Source organism: Cololabis saira, chromosome 12 (assembly GCF_033807715.1).
Source record: "Cololabis saira isolate AMF1-May2022 chromosome 12, fColSai1.1, whole genome shotgun sequence".
Classification (NCBI taxonomy): Eukaryota; Metazoa; Chordata; class Actinopteri; order Beloniformes; family Belonidae; genus Cololabis; species Cololabis saira.
In genome coordinates this window covers 25,495,673-25,516,906 of record NC_084598.1, presented here as the reverse complement: position 1 = coordinate 25,516,906, position 21,234 = coordinate 25,495,673, and the positions used below count along the sequence as shown (strand labels likewise).

General features: G+C 38.0%; 2 protein-coding genes across 4 annotated transcripts; one reads left to right on the top strand and one right to left on the bottom strand.

Moving 5' to 3' along the window:
• The first annotated feature begins 12,502 nt into the window (after positions 1 to 12,502).
• On the top strand, positions 12,503 to 14,345 carry tac3a (tachykinin precursor 3a). 2 transcript variants are annotated; one of them, XM_061736167.1, is made up of 7 exons: positions 12,503 to 12,679; positions 12,960 to 13,075; positions 13,174 to 13,270; positions 13,431 to 13,457; positions 13,545 to 13,598; positions 13,727 to 13,793; positions 13,982 to 14,345. In XM_061736167.1, the coding sequence occupies exons 2-7, from the start codon at positions 12,974 to 12,976 to the stop codon at positions 13,998 to 14,000; spliced, it is 366 nt and encodes a 121-aa protein (XP_061592151.1). In that variant the 5' UTR covers positions 12,503 to 12,679; positions 12,960 to 12,973; the 3' UTR covers positions 14,001 to 14,345. The 2 variants fall into 2 exon arrangements, with proteins under 2 accessions (XP_061592151.1, XP_061592150.1); XM_061736166.1 differs by having other exon boundaries at positions 12,508 to 12,679; positions 13,171 to 13,270.
• A 79-nt stretch (positions 14,346 to 14,424) lies between these two features.
• c1galt1la (core 1 synthase, glycoprotein-N-acetylgalactosamine 3-beta-galactosyltransferase 1, like a) lies at positions 14,425 to 20,355 on the bottom strand. 2 transcript variants are annotated; one of them, XM_061736164.1, is made up of 4 exons: positions 20,117 to 20,355; positions 18,730 to 19,023; positions 17,503 to 18,167; positions 14,425 to 15,495 (listed from the first exon to the last, which is right to left on the bottom strand). In XM_061736164.1, exons 2-4 carry the CDS (start codon positions 18,971 to 18,973, stop codon positions 15,148 to 15,150), a joined length of 1,257 nt encoding a protein of 418 aa, XP_061592148.1. In that variant the 5' UTR covers positions 18,974 to 19,023; positions 20,117 to 20,355; the 3' UTR covers positions 14,425 to 15,147. The 2 variants fall into 2 exon arrangements, with proteins under 2 accessions (XP_061592148.1, XP_061592149.1); XM_061736165.1 differs by having other exon boundaries at positions 18,730 to 18,903.
• Positions 20,356 to 21,234: the final 879 nt, after the last annotated feature.

Here is a 21,234-nt window from a genome sequence, read left to right as displayed (position 1 = left end):
TACAAACATGAAATGGCAGGTTCAGGTGCATCAGTGAGGAGATAATTACACCAGGCTCTGGGGACAGTGTGAGAGGAGAGAAGGAAGACACAGCGAAGCAAATGATCTTAATTTCCTTTCTAAGTGGTTGCAAAATTGTGCTGAGACCAAATGCAGCACTTGCTCTTTTCAATGTTTGATGTCACTTTGAATGTTTATGCCACTACTTGGTTTATTTCAGCTGTGTGTATTCTCCAAAATAACACCACAGTGTTGGCTTGTGAACTGAGAGGAAAACAGATGCCTCTCAAAAGCAATAAAGGTTCTAGTTCTCGCCTTCATTCTGAATCAGCACTCACCTTCATTTTATTTATGATTTCTTTGTTATTTGTATCATTTCACAAAAAAAGAGAGACCATGTTACACATTACATGTATTGTACTTGTCATTGTTGAATTTTCCCACAAGGGCAAATACTGTACATACTGAACTCACTTATCTTTCAAGTATCAATATGTCGTGATGCATTTATTGTTCAATTGAGTCATTTTCTTTTTCATGTGCAGTTCTATTTCTCAATTACAAAATTATTATGTTTTTTTTTTTTCATATAATAACATTTTCACAAAAATACAGAGATCACCAACCACAAAGATCCATGTTGTGTTGTGGTGATGAGTGAGAGCACAGCTGCCATCAGGCTGATCCTCCTGACCTTGTAGTGAAAGCTCGAGGCAGATTTACTGACACAGGCAAATTATCATGTGGTCTGAAATTCTAAACAGGGACAATGGGAGTGTCCATTTCTGCAGGTGGCATCCCAAAAAACTGTGCTGATGTGAAAACACGAGCCCAACCAGTTTATTTCAGTACCACGACAGTCTACTAGGACCACCAAAGACAAGTCTAGCAGATCTGTGAATATCTGGAACCAGAAGTTCACAAACAACTTTAAATCCTCCTCTTTTTGCACTACATTCTATTTTCTTTTTTTTTCTTTTTTACGTGAAAGGAAGAAAAAACCTACTACTAGGCAACTAAGGACTGCCTGTTTGAGGCTGCAAGTTATGTTTCACTTTTATTGCTATGATGCAAGTCTTTTTTTTCTCTTCCAAGGTTGAACTTATTTTCACCAGAGCTTTTCATAGGTCAGAATTTCTTCTGTCAAAAAGATCTGCTGGCAGGCCTCAAATCTGCATTTGGGAAATGAAGTGAAGTGAGTGACGTCTCACAGTTACACTGCAATAAAATACACAGATCCCACAAAAAAATGAGAACAAAAATATCGGCATCACTCATGCTGATAATAATATCCATAGTATTTTTTATTCAATTGTGGTACATATTTTTATCTACAGCTAAAAAAAAGTATTGATTTTACATGTCATTTTTTTTTGCTATTTATGCTCCAACAGCAGATTTATCACTGTCCTTACAGTAGCCCCTTGCCTTTGTGATTGACTGAAAGGCACCGTGAGTCACAGATGTCCTCAGAAAAATGTTCTATTTAAATCTTTCGTAATGCTTGAGCATAAACCCTGCAGCGTCTTAGGAAATGACAGCGACAAAAATGATGGTGGGGCAAATGGGAGATGGAAGAAATAGTGACACGGAGGCTTGATGGTCACTCGCTAGATATAAAGTGAAGGATGGGGTGACATCTTTAATTAGGAGATGACTTGCTGACGGAAGGAAACAAATAATGTTGTCATTCAGAAGGGTCCTGTTGTGACAACAGCCCACTAATAATCTCTTTGTCCTCTGATGTATTCCTATATTTATGTCCAGGGCAATATTGACGTGTCACAGGGGCACCTGCATTTATGAAATGAGTAAGGAAAGTTATCATGAAGTCCCAAAACAACAGGTGATGAAGGGAGGGAAATGCAAACATTTTCTAAATCTTTTGTTGCCAGCAACATCTGCAATTTATAAAACTCTGAAGTGTCTTCCTCAGACAAACCTGAAGGCTTTTACTTATTCTCACCATGCTCCACATCCCCATCTAATTCAATGAAAATCAACTTTTATCTACAAAGAGACAGGCGAGCAGACAAACAAGCCGAACCCAGCACATACCTGTACCTGCACCTCGGTGAAGGAATTACGGTCAGCACTGACAGCAGGTCAACAGATCACGGTTTGAAAGCTTGTCAAACAGTTTTTCTTCAAATGTGACTGAAAACGTCCAACACTCAGCTGTCAGATTCTGTAAAATCTTTTAGATTAAGTCACTTTAGATTTTAAACTTGTTTCTCTTTTCCTTGTCATCCTGAGAGGAAAAAAATACTCATGAATCATCTGGTTTTACAGTTTATCTGTTTTAAAGGGTTTGCATTTCAAGCAATATTGCTTTACAAATAATGGCTATATTACTCCTAATAATATTCATATTTCATCCTTAGACAATCAGCTGCATACAATGCTGCTTTGTACAGTTGCGTGTCTTTTTTCTAGATATTTCACTATTACGAGCCAATCTAAGTATAATCATTATAATCAGGAGATGGCACTGACAGATAAAAACCACATTACACAGTCGTGCCAGGTTTATAATGAATTATAATGCATGTGATTATCAGATTGTAATGTATAATGAGTTTATAATGTCCTCCCAAAGCTCACAATAGACTGCAAGTCTCCTCCTTCTAGTATCTTATCAGTTTTAATCACAATTGGTCATCTCTGACATCCTCCTGCTCAGGCAGTCAGTTTCTCCAGTAAGTGAGGTGGAACGAAGATGTAGTCCATCTGCTGTGTCAATGGAAACCTCTCTCTCAAACCTAAAACATAATCAGCAATTCTACGTGGATTGAGCCTTCATATCTAGCCTTAGAGACGTGGAGCCAGCTGTGTTTACCAGGACATCTCGTGTTATGAGCATAATCACTTTACCAACCCCTGCCTGTCTGTTATGGATGGCACTTGTCATTTACAGAAGAGAGCCCAGGGCCATCAGTCATGTGTTTTCGTGTGTGCGGGGGCGTGCTTGGCGGAGATACTTCTGTAGAAGGAAACACAGTGAAATCTCATCAAATAATCATTCAACAGTGAAAAAAAAACGACAATCTGAGAAAATTCATGACTACTAAATGTCAACAGAGAGCACAGACACCGAGCAGTTGACAGATATGAGTGGCTGAAGTGCAGCCAATTTTACTTACAAATATTCATTTCATTATTATTCAGAAATACTTGTCTGAAAGGGAACACAATTGAATTAAACCTTTAAGCCACAAGTTAAGACGTGGTAATACACATTAAAGAGAGCAGCGGGTATAATTTAACCAAATTTTGGCCTTATGTTTTCAGTGAATAGAGAAATCATTTAAAATCCCATCCCAAATCTAAAAGCTCAAATGCAATGTAAGCAATAAAACAATACATAAATAAAAGTTTAAAACCACCACTAATACAATACTCTCAAAGTCATGGTGAAAAATTAAATTGTGCACAGTTTTACTGTTATTTTACATTCTGCTTGTACAGCGAGCTTGGGCACCTTGAAAGATGTCTAGAAATAAAATCTAATGTTATTATTTGGTTTCCATCTGTAGAAATGCACTTACTGTATCTTCAGTTTCATGTAGCCAAAATAAGCTTAAACACTGAAATTGATCTGCTCTTTCTGTATATTATTATAATACTTTACTTACCAAACGTTTTTGCGCTTTACTGTAAAGCGTTTTCTTTTTTTTCTGTCGAGGAGGTTGTTTGAGGTTGGTTTAACCTTCTTAAAATTCATCAGTCAGTCATCAGCCTTGGATTATTGGATATGCTACAAAGATTTGGTCATTACGGAGCCATATTTTATCCATTTTTTAAAATCTCGATCAGTGCAGATGCAATATCTTTTTATGATTTTGCATGCAAATTGCATATGTATTATACACAATTACCTTATAAATCAATCAAATTTATTAACAACATCACATAAGTTCAAACAACAACTTTATTAGTTGTGTCAATACTGATGATGTTGCTCCAACCTCACTTTCAGATACATGTAAAAGTCTTGACATGTCAGGATTGATCACTGGCTGACCCATCATCCTGAAAGCAATAACAGTTGTTTCTTGAAGGTTATGGCACCAATAAATGAATGAATGAATGTTCTATGAAGAATATCTTTCACTGTCTTGGTCTCTTGTGAGTAGGGACAGAATGCAGCAAAAAGTGCCTGCAGCCATTCATAGCCAGGTCTTTTTATTGTTTCCAATATTATGTTTATGCCTTCACCTTTGGTACAGTAATATCACTGCAGTTATAAAATGTGTCTTGAGATTTCAAAATTGTAGGGAGCTGGAATAAATGGTTGGTTGTTTTTTGTTGTTTTTTTTTTGGTTTGTTTTTTGTTTTTGGATTTTTAAGGAGCATTTAAACTTGTACAAACTTTTTAATGTTTCAAACTTTTAACCCACTGACCACACTCACAAATTAAGATTAAATTAGTTCTGACTCTTCTGAAGGTGACTGTGAAAAAAGCGGAGATCCATGTGGCCTATATTATTCTTATATCTGTCTTGGGAAATTTTCCAAGCTGACTCTTTTTTAGTCATCAAATTTCTCCTGAATAAACCATGAATGTTTGTGCTCTTTGATATTTTCACACTGGTACTTTCTTTTTTTAAATATTAAAGCTTTTCTTGATAGCAAAAAAAGCACAACAACAGAATGGAGCAAATCTCAATTTAATCATAGGGTAGGTAAAATACTGAAAACATTGTTTTTCTCTTAGTCACTGTTTATAATTCCTTAACTGTTTTGATGCCACATCATGACAGGAATAATGAAACCCACAGCAGAGAGATGCCAGGTCCAAACACATTCTGTTGATTTACGGAGGTCCATCCTCCGTAAATCAACAGAATGTGTGCATTAATATAACAGTGATTCTACAGTACAAGGCATATTCACCCAATACATTCATGCATTCAGCCTCTGCTCATCAAAACAGTTATCTTCTGCACCAGACCTTGTGCTTCAGTGATTTTGCCAACTCCTCTACCTCATGGTTTGAAGCTGCCACTAAAATTCATTGTGACCAAGCTGTCTTTCATTATTGTGAGTACTACTTTAAACATAATAGCCGTATTCAAGTGCATTATAGGTGCCAAAAGTTCAAAATAAAGTGTGAAAAAAACATAAACAATTCAAAGGAAGAACAAAAATTCTTAAAAACAGCGATAAAACTTCTGGTTTTGGTTATTTTGGTAGCCTTAAGGATTCGAGTCTCAAGTCATAGTTTGGACTCAAGTCACAAACTGAAGCTGAACCCAAAACCTACCAGACCTACTGTTAATGAAGAATGTTCTGATAGTTTCAAAGACTAATGTATTCACTCTTTCACTGGATCTGTCACATGTAAGATGCTCACTGGTTCAAGCTGTACAAGTCACTATTTTTTATAACAGGACTTTAATATCTCAACATCATTTTAACCATGAAGTCATCTTCTTGCGTTTCATCCTATAAAAAAAGGAATTCAAGATTATTTTCAGACAATAGTGATTCAGTGTAATTATTAAAATTTTGTGTTATATAATAGTTTCTTTTTAAGTATTCTATACACAAGAGTTCAACATTTTAACATTCATAAAGCAGCAAACGTCTATTTGAGCAGCATTTCAATCGTCAGCAGAGAATGAAGTCATGCTCTTTTCAAGCACCCCTGTTACATTTTTTGGTATTCAAACTAGAAACATGTTAGTGCATGTGAGTCTGAAAACTGCTCAGCCTTCATTTAAATGAAAGCTAAGAGAGCAACCTAAAATAAAATAAATAAATAAATTAAAATATTTTGGCTGTAAGAGGAAAGACACTGGTGTGATCTTATTGGTGTGATTTGCACCATGACAACTCCTGAGGCTTGAAACTCATTTCTGCAACTAAAGCTGATGGCACCTGTTTTACCTACTTAAGTGCAATACGAAGATAAATGCAGGAGCCAGAGTGAGAGGCACTGATTGTGTCCATGATGAACAGGATGCTAATCTGTCTTTCAAAGAATTCATATCGCCTGACGAGTAGAAAATAGGCAATCCTGTTTTGAAACAGAGCCCAAAAGGTGACCAATCTGAAAAGGAGACTGAAGGGGAATGCAAAAGAGAGAAATGTTTTTTTGGTTTGGGGATGCCGCCACTCAGTTTTGCATACCCAACAGATGCAAACAGACTTTCACAGCATATCAAGATCCATGCCAGCTTTAAAGAAGCAGCTTTCAAATTAACATTTAGATGGAAGTGGCACTGTAGGACCTTGTGAATCAGAGATCAAGGCAGACAGGGGGCATTAAAAACTGCATCCATCAAAGTCATTTTGCATGCCCCAAGGAGGGGTATAAAGTGGACTCTGAGTTAACATCCCCCCACTATATTGGAGGCCATTAACTCAATTATTGTCAGGTGTGTCTACCGTGGAGACGCTTTGAATCTAGATTAGCTTATTTTAGCCTTCATGTCGCCACAAGCAACTGCAATCGGCAAAGATGACCAGTGATATTGTGACAAACTGTTTTCTCCATGATGCTGTTTACACATGCTGGATACCCTTTGGACTTATTAGCAGATAGAGATTCTGTGCTGTTCATCATAGTCTAGCCATAAATACAGCTGAATGTACACCCTGAAATGTGTCACCAGTTTTCATGTGTTTCTCTTTTTACCTTTGTCTAGTTTTTTACGATTTTGTAATGTATCTATTAACAGAGGGTGGTGGTATCACTCTCACCACTCAACTCCAGGATTCAACTTACTGTGTCATTTCCCTCTCAGGCCCTGATAGCCTCCACAGATGGATGATTGGCAGCTCAATTAGAGAGAAAAGAGAGGAACGATGGTGTGACTTGTACTCCAGCTTCCATCTGCTGCTCTCTTCTATCGGCTAAACAATTACAAAAAGGAATAAATGTCTATTCCCATGCCTTTGAATGGGTCTCCAAACAAGCTTAACTGCTGAACAATATAAAAAGTTGGAGTCAAACCAAAGAAACTCACACAATGTGGTGGACAAAAAAACATGGTAATGATATATTCCTGCATCTTTATGCTGTTTGACTTTTTTATATATTACAAAAGTTGTGTTAATCTATTCAGCCTGTTAATTGAGTTTTCCCCAAAGGAACAGCTGAAATGTCAGTGGGTAAGATTATTTTATGAAAACGATGGGTTGATGTAAAACTGAGAAAACTTAACGTTAAACAAAAGGTCCTATATTCCACATGTGTTGCTGCATCCTCTTTTGCCAAAAAAGTCTGCATTATTCTGCATGTACAGTATGTGTGTGTGTGTGTGTGTGTGTGTGTGTGTGTGTGTGTGTGTGTGTGTGTGTGTGTGTGTGTGTGTGTGTGTGTGTGTGTGTGTGTGTGTGTGTGTGTGTGTGTGTGTGTGTGTGTGTGACACAAAGACAGGTGAGCGAGAACTGTTTCTGCTATTATGAAACCTCCAGTTCATCCTCTGTACCAGACAGAAGATCAAGTAGCCTTGTCATTTTCAGTAAGGGAAGTGTAAATGCAGTTGCCTAAAATGTATTCTGGTCTCTAAAGGATATTTAATAGACATTAGTGATATATGTAGCTTTCTATATGTGACAACAATTTTCTTGTATTGAAGGCTTTTACAATTGGGATATTATGAATTTAGTATTGGGACTATATTGGATTGGACTGGATAATAACTGCATTGCAATGACTTTGTCACCGTGCGGTTGAGTGAAACCCAGATGCAGGAGAGATGCAGTGGCAGGAGGTGCAGGAAAGTGATTTATTATAACTTAAAGCACTGCTTAGCAGGAATTACCAAAAACACAAGAGCATAAACTTGACAAAAATACACAAACCTGACTTGAAACATGGAGAGTGGAAACAGTAGGACCAGCAAGGGAAAGACAACACAAGATATACACAAAAGGCTTGACAAGAAACGAGTGCAAATGATGAGGGCAGAACAGAAGGGAAGTCAAGACTTAACTTAAACACAAAGACATGGGGTTTCAAAATAAAACAGAAACCTATATACTGAAACTGAAAAACCGTGACATGAACACAAAACCATGACAGAATTAAAATATATATTTGGACTGTTAGACTGAATAACACTACATAATTTCTGTCTGAATTTTCCTGCCTGCCTGTGCGTCTTTCAAAACATCCCTGTGCAAGGAATTCTGGCCATTTTTATCACTACATACTTCATATCTTGTATACTTCACAGTTTAAATTGCATCAACTTTAAAATTTCAGCTGCATCCAGGTTTCAACAGGGGCATATTGAAGAAATTGTGTTTCATATACACTGTACTGACTTAAACCCACCACCAACAACCTCCAAGCAACAACAGAGGAGAACCTGATGCAGCCACAACTAGCTTTTCCTCCGCTGCGTTTTATGACTTTTGGCAATCACACTCCGATGCAGCCACCAAAGCAATGAACCTGAACCTTCCCCAAAGCAATGAAGCAGAGAGCAATCCCACTCACGCTGGATGCTCTATTTGCATAAAGTTGACCCATGCTTGACTTTTGGACGCCCTGCCTTCTCAAGACCTCTTGCATAGGCAATGAACATGCCTCCTCAACTTCCATAGAAAATAATTGGGGTCTTTGCAATGTGAATGATGGGTCAGCGCAGCCGTCATTATCACGTCGTATGGCACAGTAAACACTATTATGCTACAACACTCTACACTTCCACTGTAGGGTCCCATTGCTTTATGCGATACAACATGCAAGGCAAGGCAAGGCAAGTTTATGTATATAGCACAATTCAACACAAGGTAATTCAAAGTGCTTTACATCAACATTAAAAGCGGCAAGACATAATTAGACAGTAAATAACAATGCAAGATGGACTGTGCCAGTGCCAGAAATTTCTTCCACAAGTAGCACACCCTCTGGATATTTGTTTGCATACTCTAGACTTTACATTTGTTTGCATGCTCCTATTGTGCACTACATTTAATCAAGATCACTACATACAGTATACTGTGGGTATTGTTTGCGATTTTACAAAAGAACACTTTTTCTCCTGCTTCCACTCACTTATAGAAAAAAAAGTATATTCCTTGTGGGCTTTTGGTCTCTGTGTTTGCTTTTGGATGTCTAGCTTGATTGACAGCTTCACCTTACATTTTCTTCCTTTACACCAACAAGATTTTCATAAGGAAGAAATGTATTAAAATGGAAATATTGTTCTGTGTCTACACCATGCTGACCCAGACAGGGATTGATCCTTAATTTGTTGGGTTTTTTACTGCATGCACAAGTGAGCCAAAGTATGAAAAGTATGTATGAATGCAAACACTCTCATAACCAAGATTAACTGGTCTTTTTTGTTTAAGTCCAAATCAAGTCTGAAGTCTCTTATGGTTGTAAAGAGTGCTCTGTCATCTCCTCCAGTCCACTTAGAACATTTAATTGCTATATCACTTATGACTTCTCATAGCCTAATTAACATCTCCGTTGTAACTGAATGAGACATGACATTACACAGATAAACTGGCAACCTGCTCGCAACTGATGTTTATATCTGGTCTTTCACTCTATTAGCATCAGAAGGCACCAAGTGAAGCAGATGGGAAAAAATAAAGTATGTCAAGCTATATTAATTTGAAATAATCTTTTCAAAGTTTTAAGAAATGCCAAACCCAAATCTGAAGGCAAATTAAATGTGGGTAATCTAGCAGCTTTGTGGTTATATCTAATGGGAAGGAAGATCATTTTTCCTAAAAGGCAGGAGAGCATGATGACCAAAGAGTGTTCATCATGACAACCCAAGTCTCAAGTCTTTTGAGGATGAGTCAAAGTCGCTTCTCAAGTTACCGTGTATGCAACTTTAGAGCAATGTGAGATTCAGACTCAAGTCCCCATATCTGACTCCCATAGAGAAGATGCTTACTCCTGCTCTGCTTGCACCACAGATAATAGATAAGACAATTAAAAAGGTGCAAATTTACTGAATGTTAATTTGACACATCTATCAGATAAAAAACAAAACTGTCATATTTGGCATCTAAAAAGAAGTAAAATGACAGAATACTAACATACCAGGATCGATGAGTTCTGTGACTATCACCCTGATAAACCACAATGGCACATTCAACTTGTGCGGATGCAGTCTGTTATCTCTGTTCACTTTTCACATTTTACATAATTTTACCTTGCCCTTTTAAACTTGAGCTTCTGCTCTCATATTGCATGTGCCCCATGTACTGGGGGCACATGCCCTGTACAGGTTTTAATAAATAATGGTTCATAGCCCCCAAGCACTACCCACTGCTATTGAGCCAACTGTGAACGGCCCGCAGACATATCAGGACGAAAGATTGGTCGAAAACCTCTGCAGCTGTCTGCGGCTCAAAGGGGTGTTTAAAAAGTGCAACAGATGTGGAAGTAAGTTGATAAATACAGATGACATCAAACGTCATACAGAGAGAAAAAATACGTATCATATTGTTGGGAGGTCCAGAGGGATTGTGACCATCTATGATGCACAGCAGGGTATCCATCAAGCCCTGCAGCACATATTTCCAATTGCCTTTCGGTTGAATGAAAAGCTTCCTCTGCCCAGGCATGTTATGTATAAACAGCTTCAGGCCCTGTGCTGGGGGTTACTCTGAACGAGAGGTTCCCTTTGATTACATGGAGAGGAGAAAGAAAACATTCATCAATAATGTAAATATGCAGTTAATGACTTCCCCTCTTCTGTCAGATCATCCACCCCTAACCCCTGCACTGCTGCAGTCCCCCCACTTACCCCACTACCACCGCACCCTAACACAACCACACACACACGCACCACCTCTACTCCCACTCACTATTAAATACAGGAAAAGCACAAATATCGCTAAAGGAAGTCATTGCTAAAACATGGCAGTTAACCTTAAACTCCCTATTCCGATTCTGGCTTTGTGCTTTGTTGTTGCCGTCACACCCTCCTCTACGTGGCGCAAAGTCCCCAGAGGCCGCAGCAAGAGTTAGCTGCGGTATAATTCCACCTGCCTGTTTCACAGCTATGATGGCAAGCTCTTCTTTACTGAAATATTCATGCTTGTTTGCATTCCAAATGTGTCCAAAAACACTAACCCCAGCGTAATTGCATGTTTAATTGCAAGAAAAGATGGTAGGTTTGATATGAATTCAAAATGTTAGTGGTTTTCAGCCACTGATGTTGGGGAAATGCGGTTTTTCATGACACACATAAATTTCAATTCAGAATAGAAATGAATACTAAATGCTGTTTCCCAGCGGATGTTGATTAAAGAGGAAATGATACCTTCGCTGCAGCAGCCGACAGAATCAATCACAAAGTATAGTGCAGAGTACCACATGTGTCCTCATAGAAGTTACAAGACTGATGTAATCATCTGCTGGAGCAATTTAACAGAGAATTTATGTAATGAAAAGTATTTTAGTTGAATGATATATAATTCACTGTGTTAACAGGGGTATGCAAACCTTTACCTGTCTGCTTGACTTTAAGTTAAATTCAACTTTTTATTTTTATGTACACAAAAAAGTTACACTTTTGGGCACCTTTGGTTAAAAAAAATGTGCTGCTGCGACTGCCTCTTGAGAAAATAAGAACTGATCACTTTAAGACACAAGGTTAGATAAATGCTCCTTAAATTGAAACATTTTGTGTATGATGTTAGTGGTATACTATAGTTCCTGGATCATTTTTAGATTTTGTTAGGGCTATGTCTTGTTCACAAAAAGGCAATGTGATGCAAGATACTTCCTAATCACTTAAAATCAAGATTTAAATGAATTATACCCACAAAGCCGGGGAATGTTACAGGGATCTTTTTTTCGTCCATTCAATATCTGTTCCCACTTATGGGATCTACTGAAGTCTATTCCAGTTCTCTCTGGGTGAAAGCAGGAGTACATCCTGGATAGGGCACCAGTCCCTCGCAGTGGACTTTTCTTTTTCTTTTTCCCAGCGACCTGTTTACTTAGTTTGTAATGCAACTAAGAAAACAAAGAACAAGAACCTAAAAGTCAAAAAATGAGGAGTAGACTGAGAAACGTTGGTTCTATTGTGTTCTGTTAATGGGATCTCCATAGAGATGAAAATGAAAACTCTTTGAAAGATCATTAAGCAGATTCAGATGGTGTCCCTTGGAGTCTGTTCAGCAAACCTTACATACATTTAACTCACAGAATAATTCAAAGAAAAAAAATTAAAAACATACAAAAAACTAGTGGTACTTTCAAATAGATTTTTAAAGAATTTGGTGAATAGAACATCTAAGGGTTAATCATCTCACTTTGGTCTTGAGTTGTAGATATACATGGCACCGAGGGGAGGTTATGTTTTTAAAAGTGGTTTCATTCACTAAATTCACAAAAATTCACTATTTATTCTAAAGAAATCAACAGATAGGGCCTGACCTTTGCCACATTGTTTTTCTCTTTTTTCTGATGGCGTGTGGTGTTGACTGTGGGCAGAGTCGCTCAGCAGCATCATAACCATCAATGAGAGCGGCGTAGCCTTCGGAGCAGCGTGATATAAGACCTGTTCCCCCACCTACGCTCCAGCTGCTGATTGGCGTTACGCAGGTATCCAGCTATTATTTAATACTGCAAAGCGTGAGCGCCTCATTCATCTAGACTGGCTCCTACTGCAGGACATATCTGTTTCCTCTCCACTCTGCACCGGGGCGCACGCAGCTGACTCAATTATCTCTCGACATAGAACAGGTAAAAAAATCTAATTAACATTTAAATATTTGAAAATATTAACTTTTTTCCTCCCCAACAGTTCTTTGCAAGCTTTTTCCTTCATGAAAAAGTGAAATAAAGGTTTCCATAAATCGTAATATGGGAAAATGGAAATGCAGGTTTATTATAAATACCGTATTCGTGTTTTTCTTGTCTTTGAATAGCATATTAATCAAAATAAACATTTAATGATAATAATAATAAATAATAAAAAGATGAGTAACTAATAGAAGCCAATACATTTTTATTTTTTTCGCAGGTGTTGCTGAGAAAATGAGAAAGGGATTCCTACTGGTGACTTTGTTCCTCGTTATGAAACTTCGGTGCAGCCAGTCCAGATGCGAGGAAACCGGAGCGCGCAGATCAACCCTGGATGTACGTTCCCTGCTGAGCGCAGTAACTAACCAGATTTCTGTAAAATCTTTTCGTATATAAAAAACACTGAATCCCCCTTTTTTTCCGAATTGCAGCAGACTATAACCTTGGAGGACCTAAAGCGGAACATTCTGAAGAGATATTCCGACCTTGATTATGACAGCTTTGTGGGGCTGATGGGCAAAAGAAATGCTGGTAAGTTATAATGATGACTTATTGAAAAAAAAAAAAAGTCATTTAAATTCCCCTCTTTCTTAGATTTAGTAGTCCAGTTGTGACAATTCCTATGGATTTTTCACATTTTCACCTCATCTACCTTGTTTCACATGATTTTTCCTCCCTTTTCTATTTTCAGAGGAAGATTCTGTGCAGTCACAAAAAAGTAAGACCCAATGACCTGTTTATGTGGTCCCCATTTTTAAAATGGTAAAAAAAGATTCCATCCACTGATTATTTTTCTTATTATTAGGGGAGATGGATGACATATTTGTCGGTCTTATGGGAAGAAGAAACTCCGAGCCTGGTGAGTGTAGCAGCTCACACAATAAAACAGCCAGCCTTGCTTCCTTTGATGGGCTCATGTGTCCACCCATGCTGCTCAGTATGGTCAATATGAGACTTATTGTGATCTCCTAATGCTTGCTTTCACAGACAATGTTCCTTGGAGGAGAGAATATCCAGACAGGAGAGGCATTTTTCTCAACAAGTCCAGGCTGAGGTGAGTGCTTTATTGTCAAGTCCAGATGAAGTTAGCGCACAACCTTTTGTGGATTTCTGCTGTCTGGTTTAATGTGCTTTTCTTCATTTAGTCAGACTTTGTGTATTCTATGACTGAGTTGAAGTCTGTATAAAATATTCAAATGTTGGATTAGTGCTCAGTCGTATGTGTGATGTTATGTGTTGCAGGTTACTTCAGGGACTGTAGACATGGTCAGTGAAAATATTTACTTGTCTACAGCGAGGACAAGGAGCAGGGACAGCACAAGCAACGAACGGTCTCGCAGAAACGACAGTCTTCACCTGCCAGCTGGCTAATGAACGTCCCCATAAACCAAGCAGATTGTAACTGAATTATCAGAAAGACAAAGATTAATTCAAAGTGATCATTTCCATTTCTTTCCTCTTTTTTTGTTTTGTTCAAATCTCAAAATAAATGTAATTTTTATACATAATTTGCTCGTTTAAATGTTGGTGCACTTTCCCATAGCTGTTGAGTGATTCTTCCATCGTACTGTTATGTTTTACACATAAAATTACTTGATTTGTGGGATTTGTCAGACTTTTGTATGAAAAAATGCCTTTGAAAAGAAGCACAGGTTGGTTTCAAGCACACACTTATGCAATTTAGTATCTCATACCAGCAAAATGTATTAAGAAATGAAAGAAAAGAAAAAAACAGTGAGAGGAATTTTCACTTTAATTCCTGAAACAGATGTCACATCACTCCCGGCTCTGGATTTACAGCTTGAAAGAATCCTTGAGTTGCAAAAGAAAGAAAAATCAAAGGACACTCAGACTTAAGAAGATTATGTTAATTTTAAATGTTTTAGGCATATTTTCTCAAAAACTAACCGAAAAAATAAATATAATAATTAAAATCAAATGTCACAAAAATGGCCACAAAAAGAATAAATATTTCACAGTTGCTGGCTGCCGTACTCCATTCAATGGACCAAAAAACAAGACTATTTAAAGGGTAAAAGTCTTTCTAGAAAAGTCCAAGAACACTGTGGATGTATCGGAACCAAACGTAGTAAAATATATTCAAGCAAAACACAAGTGTTCATGTTGGGTAAGAGTTACCTAAGCAATACGTAGCTACCACTGAGCCATATTCATGTTGAATCCACTCCCACTGGGAGGACTTAGAGTGGAATAGTGAGCAGGATATACACGGGCCACGTCAAAAAGGCTTTGTCAGTTGGTCAATAAACTAAAAAAGGTAACAGACTTCTCTGGGTCATTCGTGCACCGGAGCAGCTCCTGCCACCCCGTCGAGGGCTTCACGAGTGATACTGTTGATTCTAATGTAGATCAGTGCTTCATCCCCAGCTGAATAACGGCGCAGCAACTCAGCCATGATTATCTGGTGTGCTGGCTGCAGTCCTGTTCTCAGTGAGATTTAAAATTAGATCATCTGTTTTCCTCCTTTCCGACTGCGTCTCCGGTTTGGTTTGGTTCCTGCTAAATGAAAAGGCAGAAGTTGTGTGCCTATGTCTCTCCGTGACCCCGTGAACTGCTTTAAATCCCAAAGTGACGGCTGTCTGTGGGCCGGGCTTAAGGCTGCGGTGCGCGGAGGGTCGATAGCGGGGCACGTAGCCAAAGGCTCTCAGGTGGTAGGTGTAGTACTCCAGCGTGTACATCAGCTCTGCGTCCACGTAGTGGAATGACACAGCCAGGTCTGAGCAGCACTGTGGACCCTGCAGAGAATACCACACATATCTCACTTCAAGGACACAGCTGGGAACAGAAAACAATGCATTTCCAATAATATAAAGAATCCCTTTGTCAAAAGTATCCCTTCTTCATCAGATCAGCTTGAAATTGCACTAATGCAGAAATGGGCATCGTTTTTGTGCCCATAAAGGAAATAGCCTGCACCTGCTAGGTATTTTATGAATATCACTGAAGTGAAAGGCAGAAGAGTATTAATCAACCAGGAATCACAGAGGAATATTTTAAGCTGTGGATTATTACACATTTACGAGCTGCCAAGTATATCTGCCACCAGGGCAACCTTTGTGTTTGCTTGTTTATTGTCCTGGGGGCCACCAGTGCAGGAGTGCGGCTCATTAATGTTTAAACAATTTTTGGAAAACAACTGAGCTCTGTGGCTCAGAGGCACAACCTAATCCATGTCAAGATTAAAAATACATGAATAAATATGGACCCTCTCTGGTTTTATACCTTTTTTAAATTGCCCCACAAGGTGAGATAAATTTCATTTATACAGCCACAAAACATTCCTATTGAATTATTAATTTTAAATTAGCTTTGTTGGTACCTCGCAAGATCAAGAAACAAACTGACCCCAGACACTTACAAGCATGCAAAGTTACAATACAAGAGTCATCTTTGGTGACAAATGTACTAATGTCCCTTTGCTTTGAGGCATCGGCTGGGCTGAAATGCAATGCTTTAATATTAACTGTTATTCTCTCAATTTTATATTTTCATGGAGGGACCAGGTACAGAATCACATATTCATTTATAACCAATGTTTCAAAAATGTTGGGACTCTATGCATGTAAAAAAAAAGAGAGAAATGTTGCCCCATTTTTGTCCGATGAAGTATTTCAGCTGGTCAACAGTCCTCGGTCTTTGTTGCTGGATTGTTTCGTTTCATGATGCACTGACTGAGTTCTATCTGTGAGAGATCTGGACTCCCTGGATGGGAGCAGGTGTTGCTCTAAAAGCTCTACATGTATGTACTTTTTAGCATTATTGGTGCATTTCCAGAGTGGTAGCTGCCCGTGCCATAAGCACCATCAGAGATGCAGGCTTTTGAATAAGCACGGATCACAAGCTGGTACCTCTTAGCAACCAACTTAAATGAGCTTTGGCTCAGGGGTGTCGTGGTGTTTCAGGATTGTGTTCAAATATGGCTTCTTCTTTGTGGATTGTATGGCGAACTATGTTCACCGACGGTGAGCTCTGGAAGTGTTCCTGCACCCATGCAGTATTTAATATTGTACACTATAGATGTTGGGAATCTTCACAGTCTTTGCTATTTTACATTAATAAATATTTCCTTGAAATTGTTCCACAATTTTTTGATACAGTTTGTCGCAGATTGGTAAACTTCTGCCCATCTTTATCATGTTACTGACCTGTTAGGTCAGTTAACCTAATTAGATGCTCCTCCAGTTGTTTTTTTATTTGTGCCAATTACTTTTCTAGTCTTTTGTTACCCTGTTAAAATGTTTGTGAGATGTGTTGCTAGCATCAAATTTAAAATGATTTAATATTTTCCATGAAATGGCAAAATGTCTCAGTTCCAACATCCAATGTGTTTGTTTATGTTCTATTTGGAATATGTTTTACATTTTGCACAGCATCACAACTTTTTGGGGGTTTGGGGTTGTAGTTATTCTTCCTCTGTTGAGTCCTTTGAAGCAACACTAACGTTTTACTTCGGTTCTACTCATTTTCAAATGGAAAATTAGGCTGTATCATATGCTTCAAGCTGAAACTTGGAGGGTAAATCTGCACTAGTGACATAAGGGGATTTTTAACTTGTGGTTTAGCTTAAGCCTCTCAACTGCATGTTTTCCTAACCTAACCTCTTCTAATAAGGATAATCTACTCATAGGATATCTGGCCAAAAAAAACGACATGTACCGGTAAGTGGCTTTCAGTGTTCATTTGCATCAAGACATGCTCAAGTTTGCAACCAGTAAACGGATAAAACACATGAAGAGACTTGCCTCAACAATTGGGTAGTAGCAATAGCTCCAGTACCAGAAGCTCTTAGAAAACTTGCTCGTTAGATGGTGCTCCGGCACAAATGGGTGAAAGGTTTCTCGGTGCAAACTGTCTCTGGAGTCCCCAGCCAGAACACCCATCTTCTCTAAGCACTGCCCCAACGCCAAGTCCTCGACCGGCGTAGTGTGTGTGCACGCCTTCGTCCGAAAACCTTCCACAAACCTCTTGAGGGCCTCCTTACTGAGCACGTAGCCCGCGCCCCCACTCATGTAGCCTTGTTTGGTGTAAGGCTTAAAGCGCTTACCAAAATAAATGGGTTCCTCAGGGGTGTGGTTGGACAGAATCCAGCGCAGGTTGTCCACCACCACATAAGTGTCATCATCTGCTTTCAAAAACCAGTCTGCGTCATTTACGTGGTGTTCGTAGACGTAATGGAAGGCTCGGATGGTTTTCCAGTAGAGTTGGTCACGGCCCTCCTTAGTGCCCAGACCCACAGTGGGAAAGTCGGGGTTCTCCACGGAGCTCATGAACACCACTATGTTGCAGTGCCGACTCCAGGTGGCCCGTACGTGGCGGGCCCTGCTCTGCAGGTTATAGGGCCCCGTCATCACCCAGCAAAGAACACGCACCTTCTGGTACAACACATCTGCCATCCGGCTGTCTTCATCTAGAGGGACACAGGACAATGCAAAATATCATCTCACGTGAGCATTTTATAACTGTTTACGTGTTACTGCCAGTAACACCACACTGTCCTTGTACACGTTGTGTATATGTCTTAGTAGCTCTACATTCTGTCCGTGTTTTTACCCTTTTCACTGCATAAATTACTCCTATTACTCAAATTCTTTATACAGTACATTCAGTGCATAAGACACTGATCATTATTCCTTTTTTCCTTGACATGTGAATGACACGTCATTTATTTTAACTAGTCTTTAATTCATCTTAGTCCACTAAATTATTATTTTAATTGTATTACAACTAATCCCCAGTTGGTACCGTAGAGTGGTGTATTTTAATATACTATATTCTTAAATGTCTGAGAGTTTTCACTTAGAGGAGATTTTCTAAAAACTAATAAGGTTTTCTTATCAAATCTAATGACTTTACAACAGCTTTTTTATGTTCCAGAAATATAGAAGTTGTCAACCAATGAGTGGATTTGTGCCCACATTTACATTAAAAATAAAAATAGGATTTTCTGGCGAGTGTATGTACGCCAGTACCTGCATGGTGAGGGTGGAGCACATTGATGAGCGAAGCCCCCTCTTTCCTCCAGCTGGTTGGTGTCTCTCCTACTACTGTGGTTCTCTCCTGAGCTTCCGACAACACAGGGTAGCTTCGCTCAAACCACACCTGGTGCAGGAAGAAGTACATGCTGCAGGTCCCCAGCAGGAAGCCTAGGGAAAAGGCCCACCATGAACTGGGGCCCATCATGGCGACGGTTTCTCCACCACTGTGATGTCCCATTTACAGAACGTCTACATGGAGCCACGGCACACTGCATTCAGGTGGATATGCTGTCGGACAGGAAATTCATGTGGATCTGCCTCATGAGCAAATCACTGTGCTAGATGTATCCATGTATAAAACTGTATATTATATACACAGATATATATATATATATATATATATATATATATATATATATATATATATATATATATATATATACACAAAAACACAAATACAGGCAAAGAAAACAAAAAAGCAAATACAAAAAAAAAATATATACATATATATATATATATATATATATATATATATATATATATATATATATATATATATATATATATATATATATATATATATAAATATAAATAAACAAAAAAACAAATACGGGCAAAGAAAACAAAATATATATATATATATATATATATATATATATATGTATATATATAAAAAATAAACAAAAAACAAATACAGGCAAAGAAAACAAAAAAACAAATACAAAAAAAAAAAAAAAAATATATATATATATATATATATATATATATATATATATATATATATATATATATATATAAACCAAAAAACAAACATGTACATACGCACACCACATATATTATTTAAAAAATCCCAAGTTATCAACATTATTTTGAAATCATCTATTCCTTTGTAAGCATTTATTATGAGGAATATTACAAAATACATTTACTTCACAATACCCAATTTCACGTGAAATCAGACCGAGATCTCAACATGAGGACTTCAGTGTTCTGTGTCACCAGTCAAATGTCTGAGTGTCACTGCCAGAAGTGGATCATTGGCTTTGTCTGATCTGAGTTTTACATAAATACCGTATACGTGACGGATATGTTGATGATTTCATTTTTATTTGTTTATGGAGGAAAATCTTTACTCTCTATTATCCTGCTCCACTTTATTACTTTGCGATAAATACACATAAGGAACAATCTGGTAACTGAGAGCGTCCGATTATTGGCTACCAAAAAACACCTGACAGAGATTGCTTTGGCAGCAAAATGAGGCCACAGGGGAAACAAAACTGATTCCACAGTTCTACCGATATCATCAGAAATAGCTGCAACTTCATGTATAATATACTATTAGAGATTTCTAAATCTACCCCGTACGTGTGTTTATTACCTTTGCTGTGGTACAAGTCATTTGTGGACACCATGAATGAAAGCTTGCCTCCCCCTGCAGCTTTTCTCTCTTTCCTTTCTGAGATCGTGACAAGCCTGCTCTGTCGGACATTAATCACTTACGCTCTTGTACTGGATTGCTATTGGTTGAAACGCTCTATTGTTCGTGGCGAAAAAGATGATCACAAAGAAAAAACCGAAGCAATAATAACCTTCGCATTCTTCGGCATGATGGACTGAGCTCTTGAAATGCGAGCGCTTATTGGTTGGCTGCTGTTGACGTATGAGGAAGCCAAATGTAACGTTTTGAAAATGTTGCAAAAAAAATGTCGTTTGTTTTAATCAACATTAATTTATATTCAGTGCAATACATTATTTAGAGATGAAAATTATGAAGAAAAAAAAGGGAGGGTGGTAAAAAATATTGCTATATCAATTTTGACCACTAGAGGGAAGTCTAACTCCTGAATAAACGTTTCTAGTCTCTAACGTGCGTGACGTTTAAGGACCAGCAAAACATCATGTAAGTTAGTTATTATATTTATTCTTTTTTAAATTACCATACAGAAAAGACAAAACATATTTTATTTAAGTTTATCTCACTAATTCGTTCATAGTCTGTCACTCTGTCACTTGCTCTCTAATAAAAATGGATACATCACCCAGATTAATGATATTATTGTTTTAGAATCTGTAGATGGTCTTTATTCATAATAATAATCATCATAATCATAATCAGGTTTATTCAGGCCAAATCAAGTCAAACAAGACAGGGAATTTGACTCGGTTATTTTCGCTCACTGTACAGTAAATAGACAAATGGCTCTTATTAACATATATACAATAAAAAAAAAAGTGAAAGTGAAATGTGCAGCAGTATGAGGTAGACATGGTTATTGATGTCATTGATATTAAATTATTAAAAACCATTTGACACATGATATTGTTTTCAGTCTGATTACAAAAATACTGAAATGTCACTCTCCCATTCCATAGGCTTATCCGTTTATTAAAGTGATCAATCAGCCTTCAGGCCTTATACATCAAGGCCCACAAGACAACATGTTTCTGATACTGTATCTTAAATAAACTATACAAAACATATGAACAATACTGATT

Coding starts and splice junctions, on each gene's coding strand:
- c1galt1la (XM_061736164.1), bottom strand. CDS start 18,973: ATGGGACATCACAGTGGTGGAGAAACCGTCGCCATGATGGGCCCCAGT. Junction 18,168..18,729: donor GCTCCACCCTCACCATGCAG/GTACTGGCGTAC, acceptor GTGTCCCTCTAG/ATGAAGACAGCCGGATGGCA. Junction 15,496..17,502: donor GCTACTACCCAATTGTTGAG/GCAAGTCTCTTC, acceptor TATTCTCTGCAG/GGTCCACAGTGCTGCTCAGA.
- tac3a (XM_061736166.1), top strand. CDS start 12,974: ATGAGAAAGGGATTCCTACTGGTGACTTTGTTCCTCGTTATGAAACTT. Junction 13,271..13,430: donor GATGGGCAAAAGAAATGCTG/GTAAGTTATAAT, acceptor TTCTATTTTCAG/AGGAAGATTCTGTGCAGTCA. Junction 13,458..13,544: donor TTCTGTGCAGTCACAAAAAA/GTAAGACCCAAT, acceptor TCTTATTATTAG/GGGAGATGGATGACATATTT.